Here is a 15063-nt window from a genome sequence, read left to right as displayed (position 1 = left end):
TGATACTGAATTAAGTCAAAGTACAACCAGATTTACTCATTCATTTAACAATTATAAAATAAACCAGATCTTTGATTTACATTTGTTCTCACCTCACTAACATGCGAATCAGTCTATCTTTCAGATGATCTACAAACTGGATATTTGTCAAACAAGAATTTCACTATTGCAGCTTCCTGATAAACTCCTGATTATATGGGACATGGGATCCACTAATGAGAGAAACTGGTGATGCTGAACATGAAAAGAAAATTGAGCACAAGACAGAGAATTTATAACAGGCATCTGCAACTAGAAACAGACTACACATTGTTTAAGCAGTGCAGTTGTTGCACCCGAGTAGTCCTCGGGTGAAGGTGCTAAATTGGGGGAAGGCTAATTATAACAATATTAGGCAGGAACTGAAGAATTTAGATTGGGGGCGACTGTTTGAGGGTAAATCAACATCTGACATGTGGGAGTCTTTCAAACGTCAGCTGATTAGAATCCAGACCAGCATGTTCCTGTGAGGAAGAAAGACAAGTTTGGCAAGTTTTGGGAAGCTTGGATAACACGGGATATTGTGAGCCTAGTCAAAAAGAAAAAGGAAGCATTTGTAAGGGCTGGAAGGCTAGGAACAGATGAAGCACTTGAGGAATATAAAGACAGTAGGAAGGAGTTAGGAGGGCTAAAAGGAGTTATGAAAAGTCATTGGCAAACAGGATTAAGGAAAATCCCAAGGCTTTTTATACATATATAAAGAGCAAGAGGGTAACCAGGGAAAGGGTTGGCCCACTCAAGGACAGAGATGGGAATCTATGCGTGGAGCCAGAGGAAATGGGCGAGGTGCTAAATGAGCACTTTGCATCAGTATTCACCAAGGAGAAGGACTTGGTGGATGATGAGCCTAGGGAAGGGAGTGCAGATAGTCTCAGTCATCTCATTATCAAAAAGGAGGTGGTGTTGGGTGTCTTGCAAAGCATTAAGGTAGATAAGTCCCCAGGGCCTGATGGGATCTACCCTAGAATACTGAGGGAGGCAAGGGAAGAAATTGCTGGGGCCTTGACAGAAATCTTTGCATCCTCATTGGCTGCAGGTGAGGTCCCAGAGGACTGGAGAATAGCCAATGTTGTTCCTGTGTTTAAGAAGGGTGGCAAGGATAATCCAGGAAATTATAGGCCCGTGAGCCTTACATCAGTGGTAGGGAAACTATTAGAGAGGATTCTTCGGGACAGGATTTACTCCCATTTGGAAACAAACGAACTTATTAGCGAGAGACAGCATGGTTTTGTGAAGGGGAGGTCGTGTCTTACTAATTTGATTGAGTTTTTTGAGGAAGTGATGAAGATGATTGATGAGGGAAGGGCGGTGGATGTTGTCTATATGGACTTTAGTAAAGCCTTTGACAAGGTCCCGCATGGCAGACTGGTGCAAAAGGTGAAGTCACACGGGATCAGAGTTGAGCTGGCAAGATGGATACAGAACTGGCTCGGTCACAGAAGACAGAGGGTAACAGTGGATGGGTGTTTTTCTGAATAGAGGGATGCGACTAGTGGTGTTCCGCAGGGATCAGTGCTGGGACCTTTGCTGTTTGTGGTATATATAAATGATTTGGAGGAAAATGTAGCTGGTCTGATTAGTAAGTTTGCGGACGACACAAAGGTTGGTGGAGTTGCGGATAATGATGAGGATTGTCAGAGGCTACAGCAGGATATAGATCGGTTGGAGACTTGGGCGGAGAAATGGCAGATGGAGTTTAATCCGGACAATTGTGAGGTAATGCATTTTGGAAGGTCTAATGCAGGTGGGAGGTATACAGTAAATGGCAGAACCCTTAGGAGTATTGACAGGCAGAGAGATCTGGACGTACAGGTCCACAGGTCACTGAAAGTGGCAACGCAGGTGGATATGGTAGTCAAGAAGGCATTCGGCATGCTTGCCTTCATCGGTCGGGACATAGAATATATAAATTGGCAAGTCATGTTGCAGCTGTACAGAACCTTAGTTAGGCCACACTTAGAATATTGCGTGCAATTCTGGTCGCCACATTAGAAGGAGGACGTGGAGGCTTTGGAGAGGGTACAGAGGAGGTTTACCAGGATGTTGCCTGGTCTGGAGGGCATTAGCTATGAGGAGAGGTTGGAAAAACTCGGATTGTTTTCACTGGAACGACGGAGGTGGAGGGGCGACATGATAGAGGTTTACAAAGTTATGAGCGGCATGGACAGAGTGGATAGTCAGAAGCTTTTTCCCAGGGTGGAAGAGTCAGTTACTAGGGGACATAGGTTTAAGATGTGAGGGGCAAAGTTTAGAGGGGATGTGCGAGGCAAGTTTTTTTACACAGAGGGTGGTGAGTGCCTGGAACTTGCTGCCAGGGGAGATGGTGGAAGCAGATACGATAGCGACGTTTAAGAGACATCTTGACAAATATATGAATAGGAAGGGAATAGAGGGATATGGGCCCCGGAAGTGCAGAAGGTGTTAGTTTCGGTGGGCATCAAGATCGGCGCAGGCTTGGAGGGCCGAATGGCCTGTTCCTGTGCTGTCCTGTTCTTTGTTCTGAGGAATCTGCTTTATTTCAAAGACTACCACACCTATTTGCACAGTACAACACTCTCACAGACTTACAGGGCCATGTTTTATTTAAACTAAAAGGTCACTGCTTCAGATTGTAGACTGCACCTCATCTAGGAATCTCAAAATACTTCCCTTGATGTTGCAAGGTTGATGGGCTGCTTTCAGCCCATACACTCACACTTCAGACAAATCAGATAAAACTATGAGCACCTTCAATACTTCATAGCATAGAATGATGCAAGGTGCAACCAAACCCTGATTGGGGAAGTTGATATTTCAGAAACCAACCCCTAACATATACAAACATAAATCTGCTGGAATTTGTGCTGACATGTCATCATTTCAGCTTTTCAGTATTTCAAGTGTTACTTTATTGCTGAGCTTGGCTCTTTGCAGTTGCTTTTTGTAATCACCAACTATACTTGATTGTTCACAGCGGACTACTATTAAAGCAACCAATTTATCTGCAGACTGATTAGTTCTGCTTAAGGCTCGTAATCATTGTTGGCTTCCTACGAGACAAAGGAAATGTGGGTGTACACCGAGGGGATCATTAAACAACAGAGGAAAAATTGAGCTGCCAACTGATGCATAGCTGCTAATGTAATCACACAGGCTGATCTAACAAATGTGTAGTTAGGCATTGCTATACTACAGAAACTGCAAAGTGAGACATGCGCCAGCTGACCAGAGCTGTACTGTCAGTTCTTTTACTGGTTTCTGGCCAGCGACAATACATGTGTGTGCAAGGCCATTGAATGATTGCAGGCTATTCTCAGTGATTAAAGTTGAGTCTGCAAGGAGGACTTTGTGCCCCTTTCTCAGTGTAACCATTGACTCTGCTCTTGCAACCATTAGCATTTCATAAGTACTTGGTTATACTCATAGTAGGATCAAAGAGCAATTTATTGGCCTGGATTTTGAGGTAGCAACGATGGCAAAATGGTCAGCGGTGGCTGTCATTACTCAACTGAAACTGACAGCAACTTCTGAAGGCTGCACATGTGCAGGTAAACACGGAAATCCAGAAGTTGTCAGTGATTCTATGATTTCCCTGCAGGGCGCGCTCTTGAAGTCCCCCAGACTGCAATCAAGTAGAAATCATAGAATTGATGAGAACTTGCCCTTTTATTATTCGTCTCGCTGTAAAACACTTTTGAAAATGTGACAACTTGTTGAATGAGGTGCAACTGGGTTTTTAATGGCGTACTAGGTTTATAATTACTGCTGAGCAGCCTCACTTCCCCAAAGAACTAATTTTATAATTGTAGAATGTCAAATTTCTCCATCAAGATAAAAAAATTCAAATCTCTTTTTTTTTAAAGTTTGATATTTCAGCTTGTCCCTTAATCCCATGTGTATGTCCCAGTCATTCATTTCACACTGCAAAAATTTAAATTAAAAGTGAAAAATTCAATGTATTTTACTTGCTGTTTTGCTGACTGCGAGAGTACTTCAATATGATTGGCTGCTTATCCTGCTTGATGACATCACTGCTGCTGGACATCTGGAGATCTCCTTGATTTGGCACCAGATTCAAACTGATGTCAGGAAAGGGAAATCCAAACCATTGAGATCACTAGATCTTTATGGGAAGCTTTCTTCTAGGTCAGCAGAGCATACCATTGCTTCAGCACCGATTGCAGAATTCAGGCCATTATTTTTTCAGAAAAAATAAGCAATTTGTGTATCTGTTGGAATGTGGATTTTTCAAAAATAATGGTTCGGATCTAAAGATCGCCCATTAACATATGTACGTATTTCATGTTTTTAATGCTAACTCAGACTCCTCGGCTCCTTTCAGTGTTGCTGTATTCGGGTTTAGATTCTTTTGAATATAACTTCCCACCTCCTAGCTGTCCCACAGAAAGGCACTCCAGCAAAGTGTTAGAATGAGGAATTTGGAGGTGACTTTTGTTGGTTGATGGGGAGAGAGTTTATCTCAAGAAGGTAAACTCAACTTGTACAGTTTCATCAGTGAGCGGATCATTTTCATGAATCTGGTAATGAAGCATCAGGAGCAGAATAGCTGATGGGGATTTCAGTAAGGGAAACAAAGGCAGCAACAATAAGGAAAGAGTGATAGGAACATGACTCATGGGTGGAAAATAGTGACAACAGCATGACTGATGGAATACACAGAATTCTTTACGTAAAGTGTTGGGACCCTTGCTTTTCCTGATATATATTAGTGATCTAGACCTTGGTGAAAAGGCACAATTTCAAAGTTTGCAGATGATATGAAACTTCGAAACAGTGTGAACTGTGAGGAGGATAGTGGAGAAAGTCAAAAGAACGTAGACAAATTGGTGGACTGGCCAGACAAGTGACAGATGAAGTTTAATGCAGAGAAATGTGAAGTGATTCATTTTGTAAGGAAGAACATGGAGAGACAATATAAAATAAAGAGTACAATTCTAAAGGGGGTGCAGGAGCAAAGGGACCTAGCTGTATATGTCATTGAAGGTGGCAGGACAGGTTGAGAGAGTGGTTAATAAAGCATACAGTATCCTGGACTTCATTAATGGGGCATAGAGTACAAGAGCAAGGAAGTTATGTTGAATTTGTATAAGACATGAGTTTGACCTCAGCTGGAGTACTGCGTCCAGTTCTGGGTGCCACATTGTAGGAAAGACGAGTGGGCATTGGAGAGAGTACAGAAAAGATTCACAAGAATGGTTCCGGAGATGAGGAACTTCAGGTATGAAGATAAATTGGAGAAGTTAGGACTGTTTTCCTTGAAGAGAAGGCAGAGAGGTGATTTGATAGAGGTATTCAAAATCATGAGGGGTCTGGGCAGAGTAGATAGAGATAAACTGTTCCCACTTGTGAAAGGATCGAGAATGAAAGGGCCCAGATTTAAAGTATTTGGTAAGAGAAGCAAAAATTACATGAGGAAACTCTTTTTCATGCAGCGAGTGGTTAAGGTCTGGAATGTGCTGCCTGAAATGTGGTGGAGGCAGGTTCAATTGAAGCATTCAAAAGGGAATTAGACAGTTATATAAAAAGGAAGAATGTGCCGGGTTACAGGGAGAAGGCAGGGGAATGGAACGGAGGGAATTGCTCTTTTGGAGAGCTGGTGCGGACACAATGGGCCGAATGGCCTCCTTCTGCACTGTAACAATTCTGTGAAAATGAAATGCTAGCATGGGATCTTGTGCTAATAAGTCAGGTACAAAAAGACCTAGAACTCAAACAACACAAAACAGCTTTTTGCTATTCACGTGAGATCAAATGACCAAAACAGGAAAACAGATCTAATTTGGTAATCGCACAAGAAGATCTGGAATAAATGCTGCAAAGTAACCCAAAAAAGTCAAAAACTAGAATGGCATCCTGTACTATTCTGGCCTCTTTTAACCCCTGGCTATTCTGTTATGGGGGCCTCCAGACTGGAACCTGATGGAGTCCTCACCTGAATTCCACAACACATGCACTTTTAAACAGGAATCTCTGGATCACAACAAAGAGTGGGAACCTTGACTGATTATCCTCCTCCTCATCCTAGGGACACTAAAGATACTTTCTAGCACTCCTTTCACAATCCTTAGTTGATATCGACTAACTCAACACATACCCAAGATTGAACCTGGGACACACAGGGAATGTGTGGTTCAATAACATGCAGGGCAAATCATTTACTCACTCTGAAAATATAAAGATCACAACTTTGTTTAATTGTCAATCGAGCTGTTATAAAATTGCAGAAACTATCAAAATTCAGTTTGAATGAGAGTTTAGGTGTTTCCTCACTGGAGGTCCCTGTGTAATTTCACACGCTGAGCTAATAAAACATGATTTTGCACACAGGAAACACTCCAAAAATTGACGTTATAAATTAATATGTGCTGTCTGATGCAGATAAACAATGTGCGTCACTGTTTATATGTCTCCAGACTGGAGAATTATAAGAGACTGGATATAGCACAGCGCTTTTCATTACATTGTCTACATAGCAAAAATGACAGCATTTCAAACACATTCCACTGGATGGGATGCATTTGGGAAATCTTGTGTGATGGGAAAATTGCCCTAAAAATGAAAGGTCTCCCTTTTGCGACATCCTGTAGCACTAAAAACAACTAAATGAGTCAAGTCAACTGGTTGATTTGTAGTCAGAAGTATCCGGTTCTTCTGTTTTACGATGAGAAACTAAAGAAAGGGTTTCCAAAGCTAACCCCGCAGACTTGAACATGCCTGCAAAGATTCCATGGAGTTCGTGAGGTCATCAGTTTCCTGTCTATTTGTCATCATATTTCTGTATTTTTCTTTCCTTACCGGCAAGTTACTGTCAGTTGCTTTATACAAAGGCCCAGATTTTGCATTTAAGAATAATGGTGAGACTATCAGCACTCACTCTCATTGTGGAGTAAATCGGACAGCAACTTCCAGTGTCAGGACACATGCAGTTAAATGCAGAAATCTGGAAGTTGCTGTCCGAGTTGTCCTCATGGAGGCCCCCCCGCCCCACCCCACCATGGCAATGGCCATCCTCACGGCAATGGGTGTCGCGAGGGTGCAACGACCCTCACCCACCCCACTAATTGTTGGGGCCTGCCTGGCCCCGGCTGCCCTGAACCACACTTACCCCTCTTTGAGGGAGCCTGGCTATTGAGGTACCCTCACCTTGGTGTTGCAGTGGTGACGCTGCTGAGCTTCCAGCCCTCTGATTAGACAGCAGCCCTGTCCGTGGCCTCATGCTACCTCGGGTCCCACTGCCAGCTGAAGTGGAGTCGGCTCCTGCTTTCGGCTCTGGCAGCAGGACATCACTGTCAGCCTCAAAATTCAGCCCGCGGTTTTACATTGAATTAAATATTACAATTTATATTTCCTGGTTTAGACTCTGAGGGAAGAATTTTAACTTTTTGAGCTGCTTGCAGCAGGGAAGGCTGGCAGCAGATCAGAAACCTGAAAGATTGTGGAGCATGTTTTGCCATAGCTCTTTAACTCAGCTATGGCATTTGCATCCCACTTCAGGTTTTCCTGACCAATTGGAGCAGGCGGGCATGATCACAACCCGCACCTGACCATGCAATCCTAGGTTTTACAAAAGTTGTTCCTGTTAGAACTTCGAATGGAAAGTGTGTCGTGACAAAAGCTCTTCAAATAAAGAAATTCAAACACTGGTGAAGGGGAAGTAGGAGCAAAAGACAATCGGGTGTCAAGAGATTGCTTGAATAATTTAAAATCCTAAAACCATGGGATGATTGTTTCCTTCAGTTCCTTCCCTGCTCAGGTCTCCCTTGGTGGCCCAGTAAGACATTCCATTCAATAGCGGAGTCATACAAGTTAGGGAGGGTCATTGCTTCAAATTTGTGCCTGTTGAATTTGATGAATGTTTTTCTTTCGCCCCATACTTATCTTTATCCTCTCTTTACTTGGCCTCCTTATCTGTAAATGGTCACACTTTAGCAACATTTGGGTGACTCCAGCTCCCTCTGATTAGTCCTTATCTTCAGGATAAGTCCACCATCTTCCTTATTGGTGTTCAACAGAACAGTTCATAACATTTTATGACATTAGTACAATGTGAAAAAGGAATGGAGGTTAAAATAAGTTCAACCTAATCCACATTACAATAAGTTTACACTGATGGAAGCATCAGCAAAACCTGATTGATTTAGTTCCACACCACACCAGAATTTGTGTAAATGTCACAATGTCTAGTTGAACTGCTGAGCTTTAATTGCCTCTTTCCCTAACTTTACTGGAATAATATTGCTGCAATATGAAAAGTGAAAAATTCTAATATTTCCTTATGATTAATATAAAGCAGTAATATAATTAATATAGTACAATGCTTCTATTAACACATTCAATTTTAGTTAAAAAAAATAATTTTTTTTTGAAATGTAAATGATTAAATTGAAAACCTGGTAGCGTATAAATATTTGGAGGGCCCCCCCCACAGAGAAAAGTGGGAATAGCAGTACAATAGCATGGTTTGAAGGCATAATATTAATGATTAAATAACGTAGAAGGGTACAGTACCTAGCTCTTCCTCCATGGTGGTGGAGCCTTGGTTGTTGGAACTGGTAACTCCAAGCACTCGGTTGAATAATATGGAAAATGCACTGCCCCAAATGCCTAACAATGAAATAGGGAGAAAAAATGAAAATGAATCAGAGGAGACCCTGTTCCATATCAGAAACCAAGGTAGGTCATTTGACTTAACTACAAGTTACACAGACCATCAGATAAAGTCGGATGAATTGATGTCTTTGGTCTTAACCTCCTAAAATACAAATCTCACTGTAATCCAATTGCAGGTAGCAAGTGTTAATCAATGAGGACAATGTCCTTTGCACACCCAATGAAGTTATCTAGTGGAATGAAGCTGCATGGGTTTGGTTATCTGACGTTCAGATGTGATTTAAAATGCATATAAATGTTCAACTGATATTTTTTTTATCATCATTGTTTGACTGCCAACTACTGAGTTCCAGGAATTTAATCTCAGTAATAAATGCCTGAGATTCATCGGATGGAAGGGGAAAGGGAGGGAAATGCTCATTCTTCCCTATTACTGGCACAGATTAAAGCAATAGTGCAGTTAAATCAAAAATTTTATTAATGTTGGAGTTCTCTGGCTGGTGGGGGCTACTACCTTATTATCTTGCTGTGATTTATATTAAAAAAGTGTTACCTTGAAGTTAAATTCAGCTCATGAGAGATTAAAACTACCATTGCAGCCATATGATTAGGAGGAAGGAGATGTATATTAAGACTAGACAGATCAGTTTGCCAAATGTTGTAACTGTGAACTGAATCAATAAAAGTAAATTGACTTCAATAGACATGAGAATGGGGAGAGGTGCACAATGGATGGTTGAATTCTTACTGCCCATTTTATGCTCTCGCTCAGGCGAAATTGCCCCCATTTTTTGAAGATGGTCCCATTCATTTTGTGAATAGCAGAATGTGGTTTCCTGTACCTACACTCAAGGGCGGAGGAAGTGGCAGCTCAACTGGCCAATCCCAGGTCAGCTGCTAATTTCCAGTCCAAGAATAGGTGGAAGATGTGGTGGTTAGTCAGGATGATCCAGTGAGAGAAAAGCGAGGGAGTATATTGTAAGACCAGTGCCTACCAAAATATTCAAGTCTTGTTCTGTTTCAATGTTAAGATGGACTACAAGCAAATACTTTTAATCCGCTCATTGGGACAGAGCTGTAGGTTTTAAAAAAATTAATTCTTGGACTGTGGGTGTCACTGGCAAGGCCGGCATTTGCTCCCCTTGAGAAGTTACCTTCTTCAAATGCTGCAAAGGTGCTCCCATGCTGCTTTTTGGTAGCAAATTCCAGGATTTTAATCCAGCAACAATGAAGGGACGGCAACACATTTCCAAGTCAGGATCATGTGCAACTTGGAGGGGAACTTGGAGGTGATCGTGTTCCCATGAACCCGCTGGTCTTGTCCTTCTAGATTGTGCAAGTCGTGGATTTGGGAGATGCTGCTGAAGAAGCCTTGGTGAGTTGCTATAGTGCATTTTGTAAATTGTACACATTGCTGCCACAGTGTGCCAATGGCAGAGGGATTTGATGTTTAAGATAGAGAACGCAATGTCGATCAAGTGGACTGCTTTGTCCCGAATAGTGATAATTTATTATTTTTCTTATTTATAAAGAGGGTTTTAAAGTTAAGTGAATGAAGTGAATTTACAGTCTGTAAAATTAAGCAGGTTACCGATTCGCATTTAGCCTGGCCTTACTAAAGTCAATCTACCTACTAAAAGGTTGGACATATGCGAGTGTGAAAGACACAATATTTAGCTTAGATTAAAAGGTGCAACTATCATTATGTGCCCTAGTTATACTACTGTACAATTAAATAGTGGGCAACATGGGGGCATTCCTCAATGAAAATGCAGGAACTGCTTATAGGAGTGACCAACATCACTAAACCTGAGAGAATATCTATAGCAGACCTGAACGTTGTAACATCACACATCATAACCTCTCAACAAGTTTGACAGTAAGGTAGCAACAGATTGATATTTAAGGTCATTATTGTACAAGATACAGATAAATGCCAAATAAAAAGGCTCTCTTCTGACCCCACACATTTGGCTCACTTGGTAGCACTCCTGACTCCGTAGCAGGAGGTTCATGCTCCACTATGGGCTTGAGCACATGATCTAGGTTGACACCTCAGTGCAGTACTAAAGGAATGTCACATTGCCAGAGCTGCTGTTATTTGAATAAAATATTACAATAACATGCATTTATATGACACCTTTAACATAGAATTACACAGAATTCAACAGCACAGAAACAGGCCATTTGGTCCAACACATCTATGCTGAAGTTTATATTCGAGATGAGCCTCCTCCCACCTTACTCCTCACCCAATCCAAAACCAGTCAGTATTTGTGATGGAGAGGATATGAGGTTAGAAGTTCAGTTCAAGGTCAAATATGATGCCAAAATTGTGAACAGCCTTGTTGAACCTGAGATAGTGGCTAGGGAGGGATATGGAATCGGTGGAAAGGGTACAGAGTTTATGGTGGGAGCTGATAATGATGGGTTAACTTCCAAAAGCTTAACTGGAGGAAATTGTGGCTAGTCCATGAATGGATGTTGGACAAGCAGAGGCTTTGCAGGGATCAAAACAAGTGGTAAAAATGGACTAATTTATAAAGTTTTTTTGATCTGATTAACAAATTTGGAAATTTTAAAACTTGGTCTGCCCAGATCAACAGTAATTGGTGACAACTCTATTTGTTTAATCTACAGAGAAGTCCTCGATGAAAAATACCCATTAAGAAGTGAAGTGGATTCTCTTCATATTTTTTCACCACTGTTCCCATGAAGAACTTGCTGCCGAAGATGGAAGGATGCATGAATGTTCCGTATTTTGCCATTCCAATCTCATATGGACTGAACTCCACCCAGTCTGTGAATTAAAGAAATACAGTCAAGGAAGGGAGAGTAAGTGCGAATGATTGTTTGTTCAAGACAATTTCACTGACTCATAAATTCTAAGCATGGGAGAATATGTTCGATGTCAGGATGTACTATCTTTGTGGCCACATAGACATTAACATGGTGTTTCAGGGCCTCATATGAAATTGAAAACCAAGTTCACATTAATTTGTGCGTGCCTCCTAGTGGTTGATACTGATCAGTCTCATATTCTGATTCTGGATTTATCCTCCAAAAGAGGTCTTTTCAAAACCAGAGGCCCCATAAAATCAAACTAACAAATAAGAAGTTGAAACACAAATATAATTACAATACACCCAAGTTTCCTTGATCTGTTACATCTCTCCATTAAACCCTCTATCTGAACAAATCCCTGCCCACAAAACTGACCATGCCCCCAACTCTCAAATGCGAGTATCCTCCAAATGAGCTTCCTCGGGGTGAATGGGGGGGCTCTCTCAACAATGTGGCCAGATTTTTAAGGACCAGTAGAAAACAAAGTCATTTCTCTAATCTTTTAAATGCAATTTTTTGCATGTTTTAAAATATTTATCCTGATCGAAACCCGCTCTGCATTTTCCAATCCTTTTAACAGATTTTTATGTCATAATACATGTCAAATTATAAAAATGCTTCCTAAGCAGACTGTGCCTGATTACTATTAATCATGCACAAGTGAGTTAAAAAAACAAGGCTCAAAGAAGAAACAGACAGGTGAAAGTTCAGCGTTTTCTTGTTTACGCTGATTTATGACCATTTACACCATTTTAAGGTCGACCTATTCTATGCAGCTGGGTGGATACTTGGACCTAACTTGACATTGGCAAAATGCATGCAACTTGGGGGCGTTTTCAGGTCTAATGTCTGGGTTGCGTCCAAGGAGGAAACTTCTGACCTATATTTTTATTATACATGATTTGAGGATTTTATTTTGCCACTTTGGGGATCAAATGCATGGTTCTCTCCATTTTGGCATGGACTTAAACAAATAGTCTTGCACCAGAAAAAGTGAATAAATAGAAACGATGAATACAGAAGAAAAACAAGGAATAGTAATAAATAAAATGCCAGAAATAAATCAATAAAAGGAAGAAGCGCACACACACACAAAAACACCCATAGACTGCCCAAATGACAAAGTATAGATTGGCAACCAAGCCTGGGAGTGAAAAGCAGCTCCTCGTTGATTCTGGGATGCAAACCTGTATGGATTTCCAAACTCTAATTGTTGGAATAACTCAACAACAATTGTTCATAAAAAGAAAAATGAACTTACCCGCAAACATGAGCTCAGACACATCAGGCTTTACATGTAGACAGGTGAATAAAGGCATAGGACAATGGCCTTCATTTATTTTGTCTTTCATCTCGCTCATCTTAAAGTTCATTCTCTGCAATACAACAGATAGTGGAATATAACTTAAAAACATTTGTTGCAATTAAGTACTTTGCACAGTTAAAACTGGATACCCTATTGACCAATGATTTGAATGCCATATTCTCCACTTCAAGCCCTAACAACTGAGCAGTACACTAAATTCTGGGGTTTCAGCAATTAAATTTCTTCTCTTGTAAATCAACCTTTCTGTCCTTCAATAATTTTCCCTCAATGTCAGTCTCAGTCAGTTTTTCCTGACAATTTATCTCTCATCAGCCAACACAGAGTGTGCCTACAGCTCGTGTACCTTCTACCCTTTGGCTGAAGGTCACATGAGGGTGAGTGACAAACAAAATATATGAGGAAATAATGGTGATTTCAGTCCTGGAGGCAGTGCAGAAAAGAGCCACAAAACTGTTCCCAGTGTCAAAGGTCTGAGTTATGTGAGCTATTTGGGAATTTCTCACTGTCTGCCAATTGGTGCTGTCTTGACTCGCACATGAAGAATAAGTACTCAGGTGAGGTGCAGGATGGTACTCGTGGAATTGTTTCTCAGCCAGAGTCTTTGGGAAGGGAGAGAGAAAGGAGAGGAAAGGGGAGAAAATTAGAAAATAAAAGAAATCTGCATTCTGCCTGTGTGCTGCTGAAAAAGGGACACAGATAAATACCTTCCATTTCTTGACTATCTACTGGACTTTAAACAAGCACCTTGCTGTGAAACAGGATGTTGTGCTTCCTCTGTGTACTTACTGGATAAATATTTTAATGTGAGTAAAATAAAGCACACTGAGAAGCGTGCTTATAAACTTTCTGATATATTTGCTAATTGTTGGTGGGGGATAGCGGAGAAACAAATTCACCTTACAATTTGATTGCAAAACAGACCAGTAACACAGCAATCTGGACTGGACTAGAGGCGCCTAAATTGTTTCTTTTTACAGCCTACTTAACTGTGTACCATGCATTGCATATTGTTGCTAGCATTTTAGATGCTTGGTTGAATTTGTTTTACAGAGATCTCGGAGTTGTCGTAAATCTAAAGAGTAACTCATTTATTGTATTGACATGAACTATGTACACTTTCCGTAAACTTCTGCTACTCATGATGCTTCTTGCTTCTCCCAAGCATGTGCCCTCTTACATAATCATCACAGTGGAAGGTGTTACTTTCACTGTCTGGAACACTAACCCTTTCAGACCCTTATATTAAACCATGTTCCTATTAATTGATGCATGTCTCAACTTACTTATGTCAACAAATCTTTCTACTCTGATATACGATTAATTAGCCATTGAAACAAAAACCCTTTCTAAACCTACAGCAGTATAAATTTCAAAGCAGACAAACCAGTGAGTAAAAAATGTAAATGTCAATAGAATTTGAGTTCTCTGGGGATTTGTGGGCAAGATTGCCAGGGCTCACAGGCCACAAATGGCCGATGGACCTTAGCTTGAATTAGACAATGAGCCAGTAGACTTGGGGTACTAGGTGCCATGAGCCCAGACCAGCTTAATTCACTAATGGCAACACTAAACCACAAACAATTTAATTCTACTAAACTAACCAAACGCGTTAAGCAGCCTTTAATTTGGAGGATACTTTTTAAATGTAGACAAAAATAAACAGCACAGAAAAGGCAAATCACCACAAATTAAAACACAAGAGCAGGACAAGGGAACCAAAGGCTCAAACTAGTAAAGATGAGTTTGTAACTCTAAGGCAGATATAAAATATTCCATGACACTGTTTAAAGGACAGCAAGGTGTTCTCCCAGTCTGCTGGCCAACATTCTTACATTACAACAATGAGTACATTTCAAAAGAACTTAATTGGCTGTAACACACTTTGGGACATCCCGAGGTCATGAAAAGTGGTATATAAATGCATTTCTTTCTTTCATCCTTTAACAGATACCATCAAGACAGATTAACTGGTCATTCATCTCATTGCTGTTAGTGGGACCTTGTTGTGCTCAAATTGGCAGCTACATTTACTTGCATAACAATGGCGGGTTTGATTTTCAAGCCCGCTGGGACTGGGAACAGAGGCTTGCAGGTACAGAATTCCATGCCACCGGATTGCATGCTGCTTTCCTGACTTCATCCCACCCCCCCCCCGATCATTTTTCCAGAAGTACGATGGGGGATGGCATGGCTACCCGCCTGCACGTGGTGGGTAGCTCATTGAGCCATTTAAAGGTCTATTA

General features: G+C 41.1%; 1 protein-coding gene across 1 annotated transcript in view; it reads right to left on the bottom strand.

Moving 5' to 3' along the window:
• Positions 1–15063, bottom strand: part of LOC137372919 (cytosolic phospholipase A2-like) — a 170760-nt gene that overhangs the window by 47694 nt on the left and 108003 nt on the right. Inside the window, exons 10-12 of the mRNA XM_068037390.1 lie at positions 12755–12869; positions 11312–11449; positions 8548–8643 (exon numbers count right to left, since the gene is read on the bottom strand). Of these exons, the coding sequence (XP_067893491.1) occupies positions 8548–8643; positions 11312–11449; positions 12755–12869 (349 nt within the window). The remainder of the gene's footprint in view (positions 1–8547; positions 8644–11311; positions 11450–12754; positions 12870–15063) is intronic.

This window comes from Heterodontus francisci, chromosome 8 (assembly GCF_036365525.1).
Source record: "Heterodontus francisci isolate sHetFra1 chromosome 8, sHetFra1.hap1, whole genome shotgun sequence".
NCBI classification, from domain to species: Eukaryota; Metazoa; Chordata; class Chondrichthyes; order Heterodontiformes; family Heterodontidae; genus Heterodontus; species Heterodontus francisci.
Note: the sequence above shows the minus strand (reverse complement) of the source record. Positions and strands in the feature narration are given on the sequence as shown.